Below are 25509 nucleotides of genomic sequence, written 5' to 3'. Positions count from 1 at the left end.
ATTTAAGTAAATCGTATAATATAAAATATAAATCTTTTAATATAAAAATTAACATTAAAAGAAAACAATATCAATATAAAAAAGTAGTGAAAAAAATAATATGTGTTTTTATCACATGACACACTTATATGACAAAAAAACATAAAGTAAAGAAAAGAAAGATAGTAAAATCATAATATTATTGAAAAACAATATTTTGAATGGATCTTATAAACCAAAAGTAATACTAAATATTTATCTTATTATAATTATATTTATATGTACATATGTATGTATGTACATATGTATATACGAAAGTTGAACTAAGATTGATATATTTATCGAACCGGAACGAAAAAAGTAACGGTTCGGGTCCCTGGTTATGATTCAATCTAGGTTAACGTTTTTAGTAAAATAAACCACATACAGTTATATTATATCTAATACACAAAAAAACAACATTTTTTTATTTATTGGTAAATACCGGTATACCGGTAGTAGGAATAATCATTTACCGTTTACCGGTTTATAAAATTTGACGGTAAATTGTAATCCTTAAATACAAGGAATCTCATTTATAAAAAACTATTGAAGAAAATAAATGTTTTACTACCATCTGTAGATTTATATATAAACTTCTAATAATGTGCTAAAATAGAAATATTTAAAACATACATAGATGTCACGATTCATATTAAAAATTAAAATAGTTCGCCGTCGATCGTTGTCGATCGATGACCCATTCACACCGGTATTAGCTCTTCCATAAATAATATCTAATTAAAAGTACCTAAATTTTTTCTTCCACTATTTTTTTCGACCCCTTAAGCATGTGTGCTCGTCATGAAAAATTCAAGTATTCTTGTATCAATGTGATGAAAATAAAAAAAAATCATTAAATTTTATAAACAGGAAGTGGGATTTTTTCCTCTTAGAAAGGTCAAAAATGTTGTCGCCTCGATTCTGTCCACATCCCTGAACGTATTAAGCTGAAAATGTATATTTGTATTCTTTATGTACTAACTTAGAGCTGCTGAGGTTTTTGTCAGAATTCGTAAACCGGAAGTAGTATTTTTTTTTTAAACAATATTTCATTATTTTATTTTGACCTTTTAAGTAATTTTAAGATTCATGATATTTATTGTGTATAATAAAGATAGTGATTTTAAGTAAAAATAAAAGAAAATCACAAAATTTAATGAATCGGAAGTGGGATTTTTTCCTCTTAGAAAGGTCAAAAATGTTGTGCCCACTATTTTGTCCACACCCCTAAACGTATCAAGCTGAAAATTTATATTTGTATTCTTTATGTACTAACTTAGAGCTGATAAGGTTTTGGTCAGAATTCGTAAACCGGAAGTAATATTTTTTTTTAAAACAATATTTCACTATTTTAATCTTTTTTATATTTATTGTGTATAATACTGATAGTGTTTTTAAGTGATAAAAAAAATTGAAGAAAATCCGACAACTGGAAGTAGAACTTTTGTCTTGTGCAAATTTCCATACTTTTGCGCTCAATTTGTATCGAAAATGCTGTCTTAGCTATTAGTATTTCATAATGCTGCCGGTATGTGTGAATGTGTCTGTACGGTTCAACATAGGATTTTTTTTTGTGACTTTCTTATATTCCTCAAATACATAGATAAAGTCAAGGGTTAGTCACGCCCGAATTTATTTTTATTTATTGTACAATATCATCGTTGTCAATTCCAATAAAAAAATTTTTCTCCAAATTAAATGCTACCATGGGCATTTGTCTGTTGCCTGGAATACTTTTTGTGGAGACATGTCTCATAATATCAGTGAAAATATCAAGTACTAGTCGCTTTTCTCTCAATTGCACCAATTGCCTGAGAGCTATTCGCAACGAGCGGACAAGTCGACTTCCTTTGGTTGATCTATTTCCTGGTTGTCCTGGGTAAGCCGCATATACCACCATGCAATTTTCCACTTTCAGTTCAGGGAAAATTTCTGTACTTATATCCGTCTTTGGTATCCGACACGCCTGCAATATTTAAAATATTCCAATGAATAACCATAGCATATGTAAGTCATATTATATAACCATAATGAGTCACGATATTAACATTTAGTATAATGAGCTTTGGTTTGTCTATCATTTCATCCTTAAACAGATCAAGAAGATCTTTAATTTTGTATGTTTGATCGTAAGCGGCTAATTCTTGAATATCACCGTGGGTCATTATTATTAGAATCAAAGCGTCAAATTTTTCCTGGTTCTTTAACACTATTCATTTCAAAATTAATATATTGACATTTATATATGTACACATATGTAAGTATATAATTTAGATATTTATACAACCTGTATGTAATTTTAAATCATATTGACAATTAACCCTTTTAAACGGAAACAAAAAATAATATGATCAGAAAACTATCCCAATAAACATGTTTCAATAGAAAATACTCTATATAAAATAGTATTAACAGTGGGAATAAATCCCAAGAGAAAATACGTACTTTTGACTTTTGATTTGAACTGGACGACTACTTAGAGAGATTTGAAAGCTGAAAAGTACTACAAATGAAAGATAAATACCCGACTATAGATTCCAATATTCATTTTGAACAGGAAATTGACAGATTTTGAGACATCGACAGAACAACACCAAGATATAGAAAAATCCGGCGATTTAAAAAACACATATATCTCCAAATCTCGAGCCAATCAACATTTTTTATTACCAGATTTGTGTTCATTGGGCATAGATCTATATAAAAAATCATATCTCGTCTCTCAACCAAAAAAAGTCTTCATTGAGATTGATGGATTCTCTTGTCCATTTGTAAAATTTGACTGTATTTTACGCAATTGAAATATATGGCAGTTTACCTTCTTTTATAATGCTGAAAAGTTTGTCTTTCGTTAAACGATCTGGTTTATCTGTGTATGTCTGTACGTCATATTTAAGTTCATTGAATTGTTTTCCAAGATCGTTTATGTCATTCTCTGATCCATTTCTTTGCACTAAATATTCAATAAAGTTATGGGAAATTTAACAAATTAATGAATAATATACATAAACTGTGAATACTAACCAAGTAGTAAATCTTTCGAATACTCTTTGTGATTAAAAATAAGAACTTTAAAATTTTCAGTGGGATATGTCTCTGTATCTTTGTCAAGTGGCTGCTGTTTTGATATTTGAAAATTTTCCTCCCATTCAGCATCGAGATTACTGAAAAAATTATGTCATACAGTGCACGTATTTGGATTTGATCGAATAAAATATTATATTTTTACCTTAATGGGTTGGCGTGTGATGGTGCTTCATCGGTGTTTTTTGCTATTTCCCCTTGTTAAATAAAAATACACTAGTAAAATAAATATAATAGAAAATTATACCAAATAGAACGTATTCCGTAACCTTTTTTAAAGATTAACTTATATTTGAGTGGTGCTTTTATGATAATAAAGATACGTTATTATTTGGTCAGTAGTTAAATTCATAACTGTTCAGTAACTATTTACAAACATAGTAAATAAATTATAAAACAAGTTTTTCCATAATCAATTTGGAAGCTATACGTAGTAATAATGTAATAATAAAACTTACTTTCGTCCGACATATTTGTGCGATGAAAATGAAACTGTTAAATGATTTTTTTATACATGTGTAGATATGTACTTTTATCTACTCAATTGATAAGCAATCTATATGTTTTATTCAATATTGCTGATATACGCATACATATGTATTTACCCAAGTGTTTCATACTTCATATAGATACATATATGCAGTGGCGGCTCGTCCATACGCACTGCGGTACTGCAGCACCCCCAAGGAAATTGAGAAAAATTAATATTATTATATATGTACATAAATGTATGTATATTATATGAACATATTAATATTATTTAAGCATGTATTAAGCTCGCCCACACACCGATACATCCAATAATGATCATACATCGCGGTACTAGTATCAGAAAGTGAGGCATCGTTTATGATTTTGTGCAGTACGGTTTTCGTTGGAATATGCCGATTGGGCGAAGGAGGGGCGCGGGGAGGGAGCTCGCGCTAGAAGCTTTTTCTTGTACTGCCTGCCACTCCCGGCTTTACGAGACGTATTTTGCGTCGTATGCGCGCGCCCGACACCTCTCACTATTCGTCATTCCTTCTGCTTTCGTCTTTCCTTCTACACCTCTTACACTTTCTACATTTCTAATCTTCCTTCTAAACCTCACTGTAACAGTTTTATTTCTTCTAATTTATTTGGCAAACTAATTTTTTTAACAGAATCATGGCTAATTAAGTGTATCAAAATCAAGAGAAGTTGAGGCAATATTTTCAAGACCTTAAATCTTTTTCCGAAAATGCCCATAAAACAATAACAGATTCTACCAATTTACTGAATACATTAAATGATGACAATTTTTTATTTTGGTTAGAACTTTTTTACAAATTAATACCGCACGTAGAAATTATTTACAACCAAATGCAATCTAGTAATATCGATGCATTTTGAATCAAAGAAAACTTTTATTCAAAATGCTTTACTAATGCCATTATATATGTAAATACGAGATTATTACAGCGAATTGTCTTCATCTCAGTCTCAAGAAGCCAAAAATATGTGCGATGTTATTATTAAGGATATAACAGAGAAATATACTTTTTCTAATCGATTAATAGCTGTGAAATTATTTAATAAAGAAAATTTTGAAAAGTACTAAAAAAAATGCCAATGGAATATCTACTACTAACCGTCGAATCATATCCAATGCTAGATAAAGAAAAACTTCAAACTGAATTAGAAGTGTTTTACTCAAGGAAAGAAATGCATAGTATTAATGATTTATTAATATTTTTAAAACTTATTTTTGCAATCAATTTATGTAAAGTTCGTGTGGAAATAAAAAAACTTATTCAAATTCTGCTTACAACTTCAACTACCTCAGAGCCAGAACGGTGTTTTTCATCAATAAATAGAATAAAGACATACATACATATATAAGAAACACAATGGTTCAGGAAAGATTGACGGAGTTGTCTATGCTGTTAATTGAAAAAAATGATTATGAACAGTGAAAAATTCAACGAATAGGTGATCAGAAGAATCAATTTTTTAATGAAATAAAATACATATAATGTTTAATTTTGATGTTAATAGTAAAATATAATCCAAATAAACATTTTATTTTTATTTTTAATCAACCGCAGCACCCCCAGATATCTTATCCACAAGCCGCCACTGGATATATGTAATATGTATGTATGTAGGTTCCCGGAAAAAAAAATTGGCTAATAATCCTTCCTACCTACTATGTCACCACTATTTGAAATTTGATTGATGTACAATAAAAATTTATGTACAATTCATAGATGTCTCGTTAATTTGCAAGTTTTTTCAGTGTCTCGCAATTCAACGACTTATAATAAAAATGCTGCATTTGTATTTGTAATTGGCCAGGAAGGCGCATTGGGATTTACCTGTAAGGCCTTCCTGGTATATATGTAAAAATAAGTAAATGTAAATACATACATAAATATATATATGCTACCGTCATAGTGTATTACCAGTTGAAATATATTTCATCTGGCATCTTAGATAATTCAAATTCGAACATAAATCAACTAAATTACTTAAACCAATGTATGTATATATTACCTTTGACAGGTGAGTTTTAGCAGTTCAAATACAATAGGTATAATAAATTACATGAGCGAATCTTTTTACCCCAACCGGAAGAAGTACTTTTATTCTGGAGAATCGAGGTTTTTTGAGTTTTTCTCCGAAACCTTTCGGTATATTGGACTAAAATTTCAAATACCTACATACATATAGAAGTTTAAAATTAGTACCAAGTAGCATATAAGATTTAATATAAAGATAAGATAAGATAAGATAAACGTAAAGGAGGTTTGTAAAAATCTAAGCTAACGAATTGTGAATTTCGACCAATGTAATAAAAGGCTGTTTTATAACGGGGTATTTCAGAATATTATAAATACGATTAACGATATGTCAAATATATTGTGAAATATGAAGTAATGAAATTAATAGACACAAAAGTAATACCATCATTTTTATTTAGAGGCCATTCACTGATACATCTAACCTATGTATATTATAATAGATAAAATATATAAGTTAATTTGACCGATTTAGAATTAGATTTGTTTTAAATATTAAATTTTCAATACATATTGTGATTATATTCGAAGCCTACAATAGATATACTTGAATAATATAATATAAATGAGACAATGAAACTACATACATATGTATGTATAATAAAAATAAAGAATACAGATTACCTAAACACAATCTGCTTTAGATCGTCTACTTTAGAGAGTCATTAGTTAATATTATGTATAAAATGTATAATGAGCGTTAATAAGAATTGTAAATATGTAGGTTTTTGCTCCTTTACCTTATTATACTGTACATTCATTTATTTATTTTGGAAAATTTACAGTTATAATAAAATATAACTATTCAAAAGAAAACCATTTTTAAAAAATTTCACATTTACATATGTAGATAAGAAAAAAAAATTAGATATTAAAAAAATAACAACAATAATAATATTGATAACAGTAGGACTAATGATCAGTAAAAAATAATATTAATAATAACGTAGATTACAATTATAACAATAAACAAAAAATACTAATAATTATTAAAATTCCATATTTCAGTAAAATAATTTTAAAAAATGAAACAAAACACATTAGAGTATGTAAAATAATTTAAATTTACAATTCAAGTGATCAACTGAATTAACAACACTCTGATATATTACAATAAATTGGTAATAATCATTCTAGCTTGGTTTGCGTTTACATTAAATATATCAAAGTCATAAGTAGCAGTACTGAGTGTATTAATGTTGGAACTTGCATGCCAGATAAATGAACCTCTTCCATAATTTGAATAGTTAATTTGTGTACATAAAAGAGTTCATTAGTTTATTAAAATTATAATTACTAAAAAAAATAAAATTGTACAATAGAAAATGATCAGTAGATCAGCAGCAATTAAAATAGATAGAAGGTTTATTGTGAACACAATTTAGTAATAATATAATAAAAAAGCATTTAAAAATCAAAATCAAATATTTTCGTTCGATATGTTTATGGCATAAACTTTATGAAATAACAGAATGATTTTTTTTCGATAAAATGGATTATTTTGATCGCTTTGATTAAAGAAATTATGAATATAATTTTTTAAGTACTAGAAAATTCGTAATTTACAAAATAAACGGTACAAACTCATTTCTATAATATACATTTATTACAAATTCAAGTATTATATCCTCAAAATACCCAATATTTAATCGCCATAGTTCCTTATCAACTCAAAATAAAATAAAATTATATGGCGCGCTCATATTACCATTATTAACCTATGCTTCACCTGCATAGAATAACGCCTCGAATACTAACGTTTCCAAGCTTCAAGTAATACAAAATAAATCCCTAAAAATAATTTATAATACACCCATATATAGTAACTTGAAAAAACTGCATGCCATATATAATATTCCATTTGTTACAGACATTACTAACAAACTAACCAGTAGATTCCATGACAGAATCACTAATAACCATACTAAAATTATTTTGAAGAGTCTCGGTAATTACAACAAAATGTCTATAACCTTCAGGTATATATGAACACAGATTACCTAAACACAATCTATTGTAGGTAATCGACTTTAGAGAGTCTTTAATTAATATTATGTATGTATTAGATGTATTATGAGCATTTATAAGAATTTTCAATAGGTTTTTGAGCTCTTTTTTCTATTATGCTGTACATTAACATTAAAATAATTAAATTAAAATTGTAAAATAGAAAATGATCATTAGATCAGTAGCTATTAAAATAGATATAAGATGTATTGTGAACATAATTTCGTAATAATAAAAAGCATTTAACAATCAACAATATTCAAGTATAGTGAACATTTGACAACAACTTTAAACAGGTTTTTAAAGTACTAAGATTTATATTGATTTTTTAACAATTTTAATTTATGATCTTAGGTCTATTCTAATAGATCCAGTGATCATTTAATTATTCAAAAATTATTTCGTTTTTTTGTTTGTATTTATAGTATTATCTTATTCTAATGTTATTGCATGTTCATAATACATTATTATTTTAGAAATCACGATGAATTTTTAATACCCACGAAAAACTTAAAATAAAGTAAAAATCACTTTCCCGCGGTATTGTTGTTTATTTTTCCGATGAAAAACCTTTTTTCCAAATTGTGTTGAACGACTGGCAATTGCTGGCGATCGTGAGATGGGTAAAAGGATACATGTCTTTTAATATCAGTTAATACATCAATCAATAGTCGTGGTTCTTTCTGAACAGCAAGCTCTTCGAGAGCTTTTCGTAACGAGCGAATAAGTCGACTGCCTTTTTCTCCCCTATGTGCAATTTCCCCCGGATAAGATGCATATAAAATTAAGCAATTTTCTACTCGCAGTTTTTCGAGAGGTATTTTTGTTTGAGAGGGTCTTCGACACGCCTGAAATTTCAATTAATATAATTCGTATTTTAATGAAAAATACTGAAATGAGATGCGATAATAATCAAGTATGGCACTAAGACTAACGTTCAGTATGATGAACTTTGGCTTGTCCTTTATTTTATCCTTGAATAGACCGAGAAGATCTTTGATTTCGTACAGTGTATCGTAAGCGGCCAATTCGCCAAGTCTGCCATGTGTCATTATTACGAGTACCAAAGCGTCGAAGTTTTCAGGTTTGTTTAAGACTGTTGAAATATAAAATTCAGTGTACTATTATGTAAATATTAAATTGACCGTAAATCAGTCAATCCAGATATATTGCTGTCGGTTCCCTCATCACTGAGGATCGTGACTATGATGTGCGGTCAACCAGCTGCCTCCATTCAGTTCTAAATTCGGCCAGGCGAAGACTTGCTACCGTGGAAGCGCCCGTCGCTGCAGATACTTGGTCAGTCCAGCGTGCGGGGGATCTGCCTCTGGCTCTTCTGCCTTCGACGCTACCAACCACAACCAACCGCTCCAGGCTCTCCTCACCTCTTCGTGCAATGTGGCCGAAGAACTGCAATATACGTTTCAGGCATATTGTTGACAATCTATCCTTGATTTTCAATTCTTCAAGAATAGACACATTCGTGCGTTTGTCGGTCCAAGGCACGCGCAGTAGCCGTCTCCAGGACCACATCTCGAAGGCATCGATTCTCCGTCTATCCGCCGCCTTCATGGTCCACGTCTCGACACCATAAAGGCAGACAGAAAAAACGAGACTCTTCACGAGACGGATTTTGACAGCAGTTGTAATGGCTCTATTCTTCCAAATCTTCGTTAGTTGTGACATTGCCGATTTTGCTAATGTAATCCGGCGCCGTATTTCCAATTCGCTGCCGCCGTTGTTAGATATGAGTGACCCCAGATAGACAAAATTATCAACCACATCTATACCGTTTAAAGCTGAGTTGTTGTTTTGCAGCTGTTGGTGACGGTCAATTATCATAATTTTTGTTTTGGGGCGGTTTAGCTGGAGGCCAAGCACATTACTCTCTGTCTCAACACGACGGATCAGTTCGGCCATTTCTTCATGATTATTAGCTATGAGCGTTGTGTCATCCGCATACCGAAGATTGGATAGTTTTTTTCCACCAATGGACACTCCACCCTTCCAACCATCCAGTGCTCTACGCATTATATACTCTCCATATATATTAAATAGGTCTGGAGATAATATACACCCTTGCCTTACTCCACGTTGTACTCGAAAAATTGTCGAATTTAGCGAATTGATTCGAACTACTGCATTGTTATCATTATACAAGTTATGTATTATCTTTACAAGATGCATGGGGACTCCCATGTCCAGTAGAACTTTCCACAGATAGTCCCAGTTCACAAAGTCAAAAGCTTTTTTATAGTCTATAAAACAAAGAACGGCTGGAGTTTGAAACTCCCGACATTTTTCAATGAGTTGACGTATATTCAGTATTTGTTCCCTCGTCCCTTTGCCTTTTACAAACCCTGCTTGTTCGTTCGGTATTTGCCATCCAAGGTAACTGCTCAAACGATCTTTAATTATATACAGCAATACTTTACTAGAGTGCGATATTAAGGCTAAGGTCCTGTAATTCTCGCATTTTTTTGTAGATCCTTTCTTGTGTAAGGGAATGAATATTGAATTGACCCAATCTTTCGGCCATACTCCGTTTACCCAGATCTTGTTGCACATATTACATAGCGCCTTTATCGCAGTTTCACCAATCTCTTTCAGAAGTTCAGCTTGTATACCATCGCTGCCAGGAGACTTTTTACATTTCAGTTTCTTTATGGCATTTACAACTTCAGATGTCAAGATGTCAGGCTCCCTGACATCATCAATTAGGGAAACAATTGAGGTCGACGAACTACCACTGTACAATTCCGAACAGTATTCTTTCCATCGGTTGAGTATCACATCAATATCTGTAAGCGTGTTTCCAAATTGATCATCTATTGTCCAAGTTTTGGGTGAAAATTTTTGAGTGACGATTTTTACTTTGTGAAAAATATCCCTTGCCTGATTCTTTAATGCGTGTTTTTCTATCTCCTCACATATGTCATTTATATATTTAGCTTTATCCCGCCTACAACTCCTTTGAATATCTTTATGTAATATTGCATACCTTTCAAGATATTCTGTCGATGTTATGCCAGTTTGTTTAAGTCTTTTACGTTCTTTTATCTTAACCCAAGTTGAATCAGAGATAAAAGACTTACGATGTTCATTTTGCGGTGTTTGATGTTTTCTGGCATACCGAATTATGAGATCTTTAAAAATTTTCCAAGACTCTTCTACATCTACATTAGGATTTATTTGGAATTCTGCATCTTTTTCTCTGATTACATTGCCAAAATTAATTACATCATCATTGGTGAGTTTAATTGCTTTATTTTGATGTCTTTTAATCATTTTCAATTTCAGTCGAAATTTAGCAACAAGTAAGTTATGGTCCGATCCGCAATCTGCACCTGGATATGTTTTGACGTTATGTATCGATGATTTCCATCTAGAATTTATTAATACATAATCGATTTGGTTGCGGTGACGATCCCCAGGAGATATCCAAGTGTACAATCGCCTAGGATGATGTTGAAACCAAGTATTCATAATGGACATTTTATTTTCAATGCAGAAACTTATAAGTTTCTCTCCTCTCTCATTTTGAATACCCAATCCATATTTACCTACTATGTTATCAATGTTGCTATTATTACCGACTTTGGCATTAAAATCACCAAGAATGATGGTCATTTCTTTGTTTGAGATATTTGACAATGTATCGAGTAGTGAAGCATAGAACGCATTTATTTTAATATCTCTGTAGAAGGAAGTGGGAATCCACTGCAGTATTCTCCCAAGATAACTATGATGTACAAAAATAAAAGTGTGAAGAAGTCTGACTCTCCGGCTGACACCCGGCGCCTTCGAGGTTCCAGGTCTCACGGTGTGAAATTGGCTACTGGCCACATGCATGTGACTCACCAGGCATCATGTGGAAAATATGCGACTGGAGAAACTTTACGGAACAAATCCAAAATAGGTACTTGGAACGTTAGAGGACTCCTGAATCCTGGGAAAACACTGGTTGTTGAGAAAGAGATGTACAGTCATGGGCTAGATATACTCGGAATCTCGGAAACGCACTGGAAGAACAACGGCCATTATAAAACTTCAAATGGAAATACGATATATTTTTCTGGTAACCAAGATTCGTCACATAGCGGTGTCGCGGTGATCTTAGCATCTAAATTAACCAGTGCACTAATTGGCTACAACCCCATAAGTGACAGACTTATACACTTAAAACTCAACACGCATCCGTATAAACTAAACATCCTTCAAATATATGCTCCTAATATATAAATCCAGATATGGAACAGGAAGTACACATTTTTGGAAAATATAAATTTTCTCTGATATAGTCTCATTACATACATACTGACGTTTAATTTAATAAAAAATCGAACTCACATATGGAAAAATGTACAAATATTTTCCATAAGATTTTCTTGATCATTAACTTATATGTATATTTAGCCAGCAGCATAGCTCGGTCATCAAGCTTCTGCCTAACATCTAGAGGCGATTGAAAATTGACCTGACCTCGATTGAAAAATAATTTTTCTGAGTATATCTGTATTTCTGCTGGTCAGACCTGGATATTTGTGCTCCGGGTTGATTTTTTCCTATCAAAGTTTGTCAATTTTCTCTGATGTCATTGGTGAAATGGTTCCCGATTAAAAATTGGCTAAAAACCTTCCTACCTACTATGTCACCACGATTTGACTATGATTAATGTACAATAAAATTGTATGTACAATTCATAGATGTCTCGTTAATATTCGAATTTTCAGTGTCTCGCAATTCAGCGACTTGTATAATAAAAAATGCTGTATTGTTTGTAATTGGCCAGGAAGGCGCATTAGGGCTTACCTGTAAGGCCTTCCTTGTAATAAAATAAAAATAAAATCTAACTGTATAAAATGTAATAAAATAAAAATAAAATCTAACTGAAATATAATGATTTATTTTACCTTCTCCAATGGTTTGGAACAGCTTTTCTTTGGTTAATTCATCTCCTGGTTTCTCTTTGTGTGTTTGTACGTCATAATTTAGATTATTGAATTTTTTTTTAAGATCATCCCTGTCTAGTATAGACCCTTTCCTTTCGTCTGAAATATTATATGATATCTTACGTATGTACATATATTAAATACATAGATATGGTATTTTGAAATGATAAACTTGTGATATTCTTATCAAATCAGCAGTCTCGAATGGAACAGCCCACTTAAAACATGTGAAAAAGCAATTTGATTAATTTTACTCAGTGATTAACCACATATCGATCGATAATATGTGGTTAATCACATAGAATAAAACGAGGAGTATAACAAATACTAACCTAATCCCTGGATTTTGAATTTATTATGATTAAAAATCATCACTTTACATCTATTGATAGTGTATGATTCTTTTTCGTCTAAATTTAGTAGTTTAGACAACTTAAATCCTTCCATCCATTTGTTAATATCATATAGCTTTTCTTCTTAAAATAAAAACCATTAAACTGTAAACCATTAAAAGTTCTGACCATTGCGGCAGACGGATAATTGTACTTTGTTTCAATGCTCGAAATAAAAATATACAAAGGTTAAGAAAAGCGACAAAGAGACGAGACAAACATATAGGGTTGAATTATCAAGCCATTCCAAAAAAGTTCATTCATCAGACAAATGGGATAATACATATTTCAATTGATTGACGAAAGGAAAAGTCTGCAAATGTTGTAATGTGATGGTGAAAAGCGAGTTTAGGATTAATGTGAACAACAAAAAAAAAAATCTGCCATATGTATTTTTTATGCAATTCCAAAATAGCGAAATAGTATTCTAAATTTGATTGAATCAAATATTGACAGTTTTCAGAAAAATGTAATTTGTACATTTAAAAAATGTACTTTTGTCAGTGTTGTTAAGTCATAGAAATATGTGAAAAATGTTAATGTTGAAATATGTCAAAAATGTTAAACAATAAAAATTGTCAATGTTGTTTAATAATAAAAATAAAATGAAACAAATACTATAAATCAGTGTTGTTAATATGTACTTGTCAGTGTTTATAAATAATTAAAAAATGTAGTTGTCAGTGTTGTTAAATGTGAAACTAACAAATGAAAATTTTAATTGAATATTTGAATGGATCTATAAATCAACAGTTTTATATTAATGAGTAATCATTTCATATTGATAAATTAGGTTAGGGTTAGTCTAGCGATAACGATCATGTTTCCCATAGTTGTATAACTTATAATTTAATGTTTTGGATTTTGATAAAAACAAATACACAATATTAACTGTAACATGAAATAATAATTTTAGAAAAGTATATAATTACCATTTCCTGACGACATCTTTGTATGAATATTGTAGAGCGAATATATTTTAAAGCTATAAATACGACACTTGAAAATCGTCTTATCGATTATCTTATCGAATTCGCTATTTCCAGTAAACTAATATACAATAAACGAAAAATTGATAATATGTGGCTGTTTTTGATATATAAATTATTCTAATTAATTTATTTAGTACCCAGGAAGCCAAAATTTGTATTTAAAGCAAATATTTTTGTTTGAGTAAAATAGATATGTATGTATGTATTTATGTACATATATTTAAAAAAAAACGGGTAGCAATAATCGGTTGCGCAAAATAGCCCTCTTTCCAGACAAATTAGGTATTTATCACGACATAATGCAAATAACCATCTCTAAAACATTTCGTCCTGCGAATAAAAAGAGTGTCTAAAATAGCTTGTACGATCCAATCGGGGTCCGCCCATCAAATCAAATGTCAAATTGGTTTGCCAGTAACAAAAATAAAATTTGACAGTGAATTTATTATAAAAAATAAACATTGATTACAAATTACTAGTTGTAAATTGATACGATGCAGTTAGAATAAAAACTATCAAATGCATCATAACCAACAATATCGAAATCGTTCTCAGAAATTATGTCAAACTATTAATCACATTTTACATATTTTTTTAATATATAATTTGATAATTTCCATATATTTTAATGTACATCAATACAGCCAAAATTTTTTCAACACCGTTAGTCAAACTGAAACTTAGTATCGGTTTATGAAATGCTAATCGATAAGATGTAATGATTAAGTTGATCGGAAATGGTACCTCCCAATGTATTACATATATGTACATATATGAATACATACATATGTAGGTGTCCTCTTTTTTGAAGTTTTTGGATTCAATTATCTTCCAAACTGCTCAACGCATTCGACTGAAACTCTTTTATATGCAATAGAAATTATAAATTTCATACATTTTTTACCTATTATTAGTACCAGAGAATCGAGGTATTTTACAAACCTCCTTTACGTTTCACTTATTATGTTTTTCATTATTTCAATATTCCATTATTTTATTTTAATGTTTTGAATTAATTCTATCGTCTTGATATTTTATGTTTATAATATTTATAGTAATGTTAAATAATGCAAAAATTTGGAAAAAATACTGACTACTGAAGTTGAACTCTTGTCTCGTGTAAGTTTCCCTACATTTGCGCTCAATTTCTGTGGGTACATACATATGCATATCGAAAATGGTCTTATAACCGGTATGTGTGAAAGTGTATTTACTTAAATTAATTTCATTATCGAATTTTGTTTTTTATACTTCATATATCGAATGTTTTTGTGTTATTTTCCACTATTTTTACAAGTCAAATAAAACTGGACCAGTATCTACATACATATGTATATGTTTATTTTATTTATTTATTTATTTATTAAATATCAAATTGCTAATGAATTATTACACAACTAACAATTTTAAACTAAAACTAACAACTATAATATAACATAGCTTTACAATTTACGTATCTGAATAAATAATAATTTCTTTTGACAAACAGATTTATTTTTTATCAATCACGTATATTGTGCATTCACATGTGTACTTGCATTCCGAAAATGAAGGGGAGCATAGTGAAAAACAAAAAATAAAACACTTTTTCTATTTATTATTTTAGACTCGAAAATGGATATCGAGAAGTAAAATTTTTGTATTTATGTATTTTCGAAAAAAGAGAAATGCTTCAATTGAAGACCTACATATTTCGTTACGTGGCAAATAACGTATGAAACATTCACAATCAAAACATAGATGTCTCTAAATCACACGTTATTATTGAAATAAATATTAATAAATGTCTTTTTTTATCCAATGAAAAACCTTTTTTCCAAATTGTGTTGAACGATCGGCATTTGCGGGTTATTTGGATTCGGGTTTGTGGACACATGCCTTTTAATATCTGTGAACAGATCGATCAATAGTCGTTGTTTTTTCTGATCAGCAAGCGCTTGGAGAGCTTTTCGTAGTGAACGAATAAGTCGGCTGCCTTTATCTACCTTTCTATAACCAAGAAATCCAGGGTAGGCAGTGTAAACCACCATGCAGTTATTCACTGATAGATCAGAGAAAAATCCCGATTTTTGTTTTTGGAAGCTGTGGTAGTTTTGTTGTCCTCGACACGCCTGCAACGTCAAATAAAATACATAGACATACATATAAAATATATATATATATATATATATATATATATATACATATATATATATATATATATATATATATATATATATATATATATATATATATATATATATATATATACACATATATTGTATTGCGATAATAATAAAATACGATACAAACATTCAGGACGATTAGTTTTGGTTTGTCATTCATTTTACTCTTGAACAGATCGAGAAGGTCTGTAATTTTATACATTTGATCGTGAGCGGCTAATTCCTTAAGATTACCATGTGTCATTATTACGAGTATAAAAGCGTCGAATTTTTCGTGTTCCCTAACGACTGTTGAATTATAAAATTTTATATATTAATATGCTAATATTATATGAATTGTAAATCAGTTGTGAGACGAAAATACTTTGTGGAAAATATTCATTTTCTGTGAGATAATCTCTTTATAATATGTAGGTAGATAGAGATCATTAATTAAATAAAAAAATTCTGATGTGACCGAAAATGACTTTATCTATGTAATTGTGGAATATATAAGAAGGTTATAAAATAAAATTCAATAATTAAACATACAAACACGTTCACACATATCGCCTACGAGAGCATTTTTGATTCAAATTGAGCACAAATGTAGGGAAACTTACACAAGACAGAATTTCTACTTTCGGCTGATTTTGTTCAAATTTTTTTATACTATAAATAATATGGATGTGGTGCATCCGCTCTAAAATCGCCAGACAAATTGAACGACAGATTAACGGAAGCCTGCTTTAAATGCAATTATGGTCTTCTCGAATGATAGATTGCAAATCAGATGACGGGTAGCCTTTCGATGTGCACAGATACAATCATTAAAATGGTAATTATTAAAATTGAGTTGGATCTTTCACGCGAGTTTAATAAGGCAAGATTCGATAAGTTCCGAATCTTGCCTAATTAAACTCGCCAGAAAGATCCAACTCAATTTTAATAATAATTGCATCTGTGCACATCGAAAGGTTACTCGTCATCTGATGTGCAATCTTTCATTCGAGAAAACGAAAATTACGTTTAAAGCTGCCGTTCTGTTAATCTGGTGATTTTAGACCGGATGCACCAAACTCAAATAATATACACATTGAATATCAAGAAAATAAAAACAATTGGAAATGTCATAATAAAATAACACTGTTTTTAGAATTTTTGTTATTAATCCACAAGAATAGTCAAAATATGATTTTTCTAAGTTTAATTTTATTTAATTCTCATATAAAGATAATTTAATATATTATCCCTATTTATTCAATTCAGATTCGTGTAAATACGAGTAAATAATAGTACGAGCTTTTAGCTCGAAATTTTACCGATTTAAAATTCAGCACACTTCCAATTAACTCTTTTCAACGGAAACAAAAAATAATATGACCAGAACACTATCTCAATTAACATGTTTCAATAGAAAATACTCAATATAAAATAGTATTAACAGTGGGAAAAAATCCCAAGAGAAAATACGTACTTTTGACTTTTGATTTGAACCGGTCGACTGCTTAGAGAGATTTTAAAGCTGAAAAGTACTACAAATGAAAGATAAATACCCGACTATAGATTCCAATATTCATTTTGAACAGGAAATTGACAGATTTTGAGACATCGACAGAACAACACCAAGATATAGAAAAATCCGGCGATTTAAAAAACACATATATCTCCAAATCTCGAGCCAATCAACATTTTGTATTACCAGATTTGTGTTCATTGGGCATAGATCTATATAAAAAGTCATATCTCGTGTCTGAATCAAAAAAAAGGCGTCATTTGTCGAACAGTGTAATCAAATATTGTTTTAAAAAAATTTACTCCTTTCGGCTTATGAATTCTGACCTAAATTCTCGAGTTCGGATTTTCGCATGATCACAAAACTTCATCTATTGTTACTTCATCTAAATCTACGTACACAGATAAAGTAAAAATTGAACTGATGGATGGAAAATTGAACAAATATTTTCCACAAGAGTCTCTTGTCCGATAACTGAAAAATAATGGTTTATATCACCTTCTTCAATGGTATTGAATAGCTTGTCTTTTGTTAAATCACCTTCTAATTCCTCTTTGTGTGTTTGTATGTCATATCTTATTTCGGGGAGTTTATTTTTGAGATCATCCATATCTTCTTTTGACCCTTTCAAGTCTTCTGAAATTTTGTTTGTTTATTTATTTTTTACTTCATCTATGCTATTATAAATTATATTGTAAAATGGAAAACTTCTGATATTCTAATCAAGTCAGCAGTTTCGTGTGGAAAAATTTTACCTTCTTCAATGGTGTTGAATAGCTTTTCTTTTGTAAAATCACCTTCAGAATGCATGTGTGTTTTTATATCAGAGCTAAGTGCACTGAATTTTTTTTCAAGATCATCCCTGTCTATTATTGATCCTGACCGTTCGTCTGAAATTTTGTTTGTTTATTTTTTTTTAATTATTATGATATTATGTAATATAAATACATTTATATATATATATATATATATATATATATATATATATATATATATATATATATATATATATATATATATATATATATATATATATATTATTGATAAATTGTTTGGTAAAATGGAAAACTTCTGGTTTGCAGTTTCGTGTGGAGCTTATCCGCTTAAAACTTAATTAATGATTCATTTTATTCTGTGATTGACCTCGTAGTGATCGATAAATATTTGGGTAATCGCATCGAATAAAACAATGTTTTTACAAAATACTAACCGAGTTCTAGTCCCTCGAAAAATTTAAAGTTGTTAAAAATCATCACTTTATATCTTTGGCCTGGGTATGATTCTTCTTCTTTGTCTAAATTTAATGGTTCCGATAACTTAAATTCTTCCTCCCATTGAGCATCAATGTTCGAATATGTTGTGCTAAGATAAGAAAAAAAAACAATTATTCATTAATTTGTGAGACTGGAGTATTTGGAATAGATATAAATTGCATTAAACATTTTAGTATACATATTTATTACTAATAATATAAGTTATATTTTTACGGTTGAGTGTGGTTAGCGATGATAGGTACTCTTGGTATTCTATTTCCTCTAGGCATTACTGCAGCGTCAGATACTTCTTCATCGTAGAAATCCATAATTTTCACTTTTACTAAACGTAAAAAATTGATTTACATATAACATATGTACATACATATTCAAGCGATTTTATATTGGCCGCGTTATAGTGGATGATTGAAAAGATGACGTGGACACTTCAAAAATTGTCCAATCTTCTTCTTTATCTTGCTGTATTTCGAGCATAATTTTTCTTGATAAACATATTTTATTTGTACATACAATTCAGAAACAAATCTAATCAGGTATAAAATAAGCCAATAAGGTTGTGAAGTCGGATACATTAAAAATTCAACTAATTTTGACTACTTTACTTACGTATATATATTTTTACATATGTATATATGTATATATATATATATATATATATATATATATATATATATATATATATATATATATATATATATATATATATATATGAATACATATATGAATACATATATATAAAAGTTTCTGTAATTGTTATTGGCCAGGAAGGTGCATTGGGTTTACCTGTTAGGCTTCCTGATATAAATAAAAATAAAATAAAAAATATGTATATTTTTGAATTTGAAGCCCTGATTATTCGACAAACCATTAATATGTTTATTCGAAAATAAGAAATATATGGTTGGGTAATGTTTTATTTATTTGTTTATTTATTTAAATTACATATGTACATGGGGAAGGCGGAAAAGCCGATGCATATATAGATCCTCGGGGATTGATTTAATATAAATAATAAAATAAAAATAAAAATATACGTAAGATAAAAGTAAAAAATCCCACTTCCGGTTCACTAAATTTGGTGATTTTATTTTTTATTTTTACTTAAAATCAGTATTTTTATAATACACAATAAATATCAAGACGCTTAAAATAATTTAAAAGGTAATACTACTTCCGGTTTACAAATTCTGACCAAAACGTTACCAAGTCTAAGTTAGTACATAAAGAATACAAATATAATTTTTAAGCTTAATACGTTCAGGGGTGTGGACAGGATCCAGGCGACAACATTTTTGACCTTTCTAAGAGGAGAAAATCCCACTTCCGGTTTATTAAATTTAATGATTTTTTTTTATTTTAATCAAATTAATACAAAAATTATACTTGAATTTTTTCGTGAAGATCACACATGTTTAAGGGGTCGAAAAAAATAGTGGATGATAAATCGAACAAGAGTAAACTGCCACTTCCAGTTGAGATATGCTTACCAAATTTTATCCATAACTTTTTATTACGCTAAAACTTCTAGATATAAAATTTCAGTTCAATAAACCAAAAGGTTTCTGAGAAAAACATAAAAAACCTCGATTCTCCAGAGTAAAACTACTACTTCCGGTTCAGATAAAAATATTTAAAAAATATAAGGTTTTAGAAATTATTATTTCTATTACATGTAAAAAAAATTAAATCCGATTTAGTCAGCGGTTTGGGAGATAATTGAATTCAAAAACTTAAGAAAAAGAGGACACCTATAAGCGGAGGTACCATTTCCGGTCAACTTAAAAATTTGAAAAAAATTTTCATCATGTCTATAAGAATTTTAGTACCCGATACCAAGTTTTGGTTCGATAGGACTAACGGTGTTCAAAAAATCCCCAAAACACACAGACACACATACACACACACACACAGACACACACACACACACACATTTTTTCAAGATCATGAAAACGTGATCAGTAATCGATTCTGAGTTCGAATCAGTCAAAATCTCGAGTCCGAATTTTCGCATGATCACAAAACTTCATCTATTGTTACTACGTACATAGATAAAGTAAAAAGTGAATATGAAATAAGAAAAAATATCAAAAGATAAAAATAAAGATATCTGGAACGTTAACATAATAATTAAAAGAAAACAAAAATATGGAAAAGATGTTGGATAAGAACAATAATTGAAAAAGAAGAAATACAAAAATCATTTTTAAAAGTTTAAGAAAGACATTTAACATTGAATAACGTTTTGTTAAATACAAAAATGAATAACATTTGTTCACGATATGTAATCGATATTTAGTACTATTGAAATAATTAAGGAAGTATTCTAGTCTAGAGGCATGAATTGAAGGTATTTTTTCAGATGCAATAAAAAAAAACCAAAAAAATATTTTTAGCAACCATTACATCAAAAAAAATCAAAGGAAAAAATTAAAAATCTAAAAAGTTACAGGCTGATGAAGTGAGGACTCTCAAAAAAATGGCGCGCCCTGGTTGTCACGATTGCAACCCTCCTATTAATCTGATATCAAAAAACCAAAATAAATTCTTAATCCAAACAAATGCTGCAATCGTCCAAACTATAGAAAAGTTAAAAAAAATTTTTTCGCAAAATAGCGGCTGTCTGAAATAAAATACATTTTTTTGATTTTTCCGAATTTTTAATTAAGAAAACAAAAAAAGCAAATAGCGGGGACATTGAATTTCATTAGATACGAAATTGTATAGCTAAAATTTTTAAATGCTGGCTTAATAAATTCAGCTTAAATGCAAAGAATGAGGTGGATATGGTAAAAACTGAAATTTAGGAAAGGAACACATTTTGCGATGCGGATTTGACCTCGGCGACAATAAAAACGGGAGACAACAATGAATTGAACATTCTGGGGGTCATGACGGTCATGAATAATGGAGTAGAAATGGGCCTGTTTTAGGCAGACATTCGTTGTGATTGTTCCGCAATCGATGGCTGAAAGTGTCCAATAGCACTGCCATGTCGACATGCCATTCAGGCACAAAAGTTCACTGTTGCTATTATAATATACTGTCATCGACACATGTGAAATGATGCTCGTATTGAGAAAGCTACTCGTCGGATACGATACGGTGCTTAACGTTTGGGCCGGTAAGATTTCATATTTGTATACTAAATTTTAGTCGAAGAATAATTGAATTGAATTGAATGAACATACATATGTACAATTGGTCATCTTCTGTGATCAAGTTTTGTGCCCGTTTAGATCAGTGAGTGGTAATGAATTCCTCAATAACTATCGTGACTAGAACTACATATTATTTATTTAAAGTTTGGACCAATGTGGCATTACAGGAATTCCTTGTATATATTTTATTTTGAAATCTTGTTTCATTATCCTCCCGACAAAGCCGCGCACGACAATATCGCGCTGATATAGACGCGCAGGACAAAAATAAATTCCTATATATTGTATTTTAAATCCAACTAGCTGAACCCGACATGCGTTGCAATGCCACAATAAGGGCGGAATAACACAGCGGTGAATGTGGCACGTGGTTTTTGCATACCTCCTTTTAGCTTCACTTACGATTACAATTAACCAGCAGCGTGGTTAATTGTAATCGTAAGTGAATTATTTCGTACTTGATGTTACGAGTTCGATTCCCGCTAAGTCTCGTTGTTGGCCAGACCTTGGTTTGTCGAGGTCGGTCGATCAGAATTTGCCAATTTTTCTGATTTTCATTGAAACGGTTCCTGTAAAAATTGGCGTTTTCTTCCCAATTTTCTGTTGCGAACCTTTAGTTATTGCTATATCTTAGGTTTCGCCATATTGCTCACTATAGATGTCTCTGTGGTTGTTTATCGAATATAAAATTCGTATTCTTACATGAAAGTTATTCATCGTTATTTATCGTATTCATATAATGTTTGTAATATCTGACCATAGATGTCAGATATTGTTTGGATTTACATGTATCTATGTAATAATTATGTGGACCAGGAAGGCGCATTTGGGGTTTACCAGTTACGCCTTCCTGGTATATTTTTAAAAAACAAAATTCAGGAAAAAAATTGCCTCTTATCCGATCGTTTTCATACTTTGCCATATTGCTCATTTTGATCATCAATATAATTAAATGTATCCTCCGCCATTACGATGGAGATATCGTTTTTGACGCGTTTGAAATTTGAAAGTGCCTGACGTTTATCCAGTTTTAAAGATTTATTTTTAGATAGTATGGAAAAAATTTGACGTTCATGGTACGGATGCATGGCACGTGGTGGAACGCGTCGTTTCAAAACGACACTTTCGACCTATTTCGTTGAAATTGTATGGTAGTATTAATCCTTGCTTGACAGTGATCTATACCAAAACGACCCTTTGGACCATTTTTGATAAAATTGTATCCTTGCTTGACAGTGATCGATAACAGTGTATCCCATATTTGAAATAATAGGATCGTACGAAATTAAAATAACATTAAGGATTTCAAGCTTTTATTGTTTAAAAATGCAGCCCTAATGCATACAATTCCCGTTCCCGTTCCCGTTCCTGTTCCTGTTCCGTTCCCGTTCCCGTTTCTCGATAAGTGAATGTTTCGGTTTCAAATGAATACTTAATAATCAAATTAAATAACAGTAATGATAATTTGATTATTCAATATTTTTTTGATTTTAACCTAACAACGCAGGTAGCGACCTGAACACATTTGAAATTATTGCGTTGCAATGCCACTCATTTCTGTTTTCCCGTTCCCGTTCCCGTTTTTGGGCGATTTTTTTTACAGAAACCATCGCGGGCATACACACAATAACTCATGTAAATTTCATCGCAATCGGTTGAATGGTTAGGGAACGCATATGTGACAGACAGACATATAGACAAACATTGATTTATGTATATATGTATGTATACATAAAAATTAAGACATACTCATAGGCATCAGGGTCACGTGGGCGCAAAATTAACTTTTTTTAGCTAAAGCCTAATTGGCGGCTTTATACATTTCACAAAATTGTAAAATAGTAGTTTTGTGAAAGTTTTCGATTACAATCAAAATAATTAGAATTTTTTTTTTCAAAGTGTATCAAAAACTACTTATAGGGGAATATAAAGTAAGTGCCGACAAAATGCCAAAATTAAACTATCGTGAGTTCAATTTTTATTAAATTTATTAAATTTATTTGGTGAAAGTGTTAAATTTATAAAATTTATTTGGTAAATTTGTAAAATTTATCAAATTCAAAAATTTAAAACTACAACCGTTATAAAGCGTTATGACGGTTACAGTTTTAGTCTAGTACGTCCGATGCTTTGTTCAATATTTTAAGTCCTTCATATTTCTCGATATAATAATAAGAAAAGACTTATGCCACTTTCAAATATAAGGGCTCAATTGTATTTGGAACATTTTATAGGTACACATATTTTATTGTTTTGTGTTTTCTACACCAGGATTTAGTGATTTTGTGGTATTAAATTTTTTTGTTTCAAATTTCACGTGTACCTATAAAATATTTATACACAATCAGCCAAAAATCGAATATATGCTATTTAGTACAAACGTTTTTTCGTTTGGTTTTGTATCGTAAAACGTTCATAAACCTACACATATGTATCTAAAAATTTATATGTAATTTAGTCCAACACACGTGTATGTGTGTGGTTACAATCTATTCTGAATATTTTATCGTCATCGCACATATCTGTATCAAAACTTATTTATGCACATACATACATATATATGTACATATAGGTAAACTGGATATTGTTATTATGCTATTTTTTTCCAATTACATTTCAGATCCGAGAACCTCCAGATGGTCACTCATGGGCTCACTGTTTCCCGTTCTGGGCATTTTGATATTTTATTTGTATTTCGTGAAACGAATCGGACCCCAAATCATGATGTACCGAGAACCGTTCAAATTGCGCAAACTAATGATGGCGTACAACGCAATACAAATATTAGCTTGTTCATTTTTAGTATGGAAGGTTTGTACCATTGAATATGCAGACTCGTTAATATTTCAATAATTTGGAACTGAAAAAAAAAATTAGTAACGTGCTTTCCAGTCTTTCAGATTAGCTTGGGGAGGCAATTACAAATTGGTATGCCAACCAGTCGACTATTCCAACAGCGAACACGCCATAGAAGTAGCTAGGACTGTTTATTTGTACTTTGTCATTAAATTGACTGATCTATTAGACACGGTGAGGCCGAATGAAAATGATCGATGATGTATAAAAAGTCGTGTGCTAAATTGGGCGTTTGTCGTTTTCAGGTTTTCTTTGTTTTTCGGAAGAAGCAAAGTCACATATCGTTCTTACACGTATATCATCATGCTGGGATGGTGATTTTGAGTTGGTGCGCTTCGAAATATTTACCAGGTATGATTTTGTTGTTTTAATCATTAAATTATTTCAGTTGTGGTAGGTAATTTATGGTTTATGCATATCCGGAGCATTTTTTTTGCCGCAACCATCAAGACGGTGAAATTAAACATCAATAAGGTGAAATTAACTAAAAAGCAAAATTATTACAATTTTCAAATTCATTTATAAATTCAAAATACATATATGTATGATACAGAGTAGGTTGAAACTGAACTG

The 25509-nt window shown here is 30.3% G+C and overlaps 3 protein-coding genes across 3 annotated transcripts in view; 1 reads left to right on the top strand and 2 right to left on the bottom strand.

The window, feature by feature from the left end:
* The window catches only part of LOC143910569 (caspase-3-like), a 427954-nt gene extending 413950 nt beyond the window's left edge, over nt 1–14004 (bottom strand). The window contains exons 1-8 of the mRNA XM_077429099.1: nt 13929–14004; nt 12937–13080; nt 12566–12703; nt 3251–3302; nt 3046–3185; nt 2840–2974; nt 2070–2230; nt 788–1987 (exon numbers count right to left, since the gene is read on the bottom strand). Of these exons, the coding sequence (XP_077285225.1) occupies nt 1664–1987; nt 2070–2230; nt 2840–2974; nt 3046–3185; nt 3251–3302; nt 12566–12703; nt 12937–13080; nt 13929–13944 (1110 nt within the window). The 5' untranslated portion in view covers nt 13945–14004 and the 3' untranslated portion in view covers nt 788–1663. The remainder of the gene's footprint in view (nt 1–787; nt 1988–2069; nt 2231–2839; nt 2975–3045; nt 3186–3250; nt 3303–12565; nt 12704–12936; nt 13081–13928) is intronic.
* A 1301-nt stretch (nt 14005–15305) lies between these two features.
* LOC143910561 (uncharacterized) overlaps nt 15306–25509 on the bottom strand; it is an 11733-nt gene continuing 1529 nt past the window's right edge. The window contains exons 2-7 of the mRNA XM_077429087.1: nt 19136–19244; nt 18859–19010; nt 18404–18538; nt 18147–18284; nt 16281–16441; nt 15306–16099 (exon numbers count right to left, since the gene is read on the bottom strand). Of these exons, the coding sequence (XP_077285213.1) occupies nt 15782–16099; nt 16281–16441; nt 18147–18284; nt 18404–18538; nt 18859–19010; nt 19136–19244 (1013 nt within the window). The 3' untranslated portion in view covers nt 15306–15781. The remainder of the gene's footprint in view (nt 16100–16280; nt 16442–18146; nt 18285–18403; nt 18539–18858; nt 19011–19135; nt 19245–25509) is intronic.
* Nucleotides 21877–25509, top strand: part of LOC143910564 (very long chain fatty acid elongase 7-like) — a 21922-nt gene continuing 18289 nt past the window's right edge. Inside the window, exons 1-4 of the mRNA XM_077429091.1 lie at nt 21877–22043; nt 24701–24891; nt 24973–25110; nt 25182–25287. Of these exons, the coding sequence (XP_077285217.1) occupies nt 21983–22043; nt 24701–24891; nt 24973–25110; nt 25182–25287 (496 nt within the window). The 5' untranslated portion in view covers nt 21877–21982. The remainder of the gene's footprint in view (nt 22044–24700; nt 24892–24972; nt 25111–25181; nt 25288–25509) is intronic.

Source organism: Arctopsyche grandis, chromosome 4 (genome assembly GCF_051622035.1).
Source record: "Arctopsyche grandis isolate Sample6627 chromosome 4, ASM5162203v2, whole genome shotgun sequence".
Taxonomy (NCBI): domain Eukaryota; kingdom Metazoa; phylum Arthropoda; class Insecta; order Trichoptera; family Hydropsychidae; genus Arctopsyche; species Arctopsyche grandis.
Note: the sequence above shows the minus strand (reverse complement) of the source record. Positions and strands in the feature narration are given on the sequence as shown.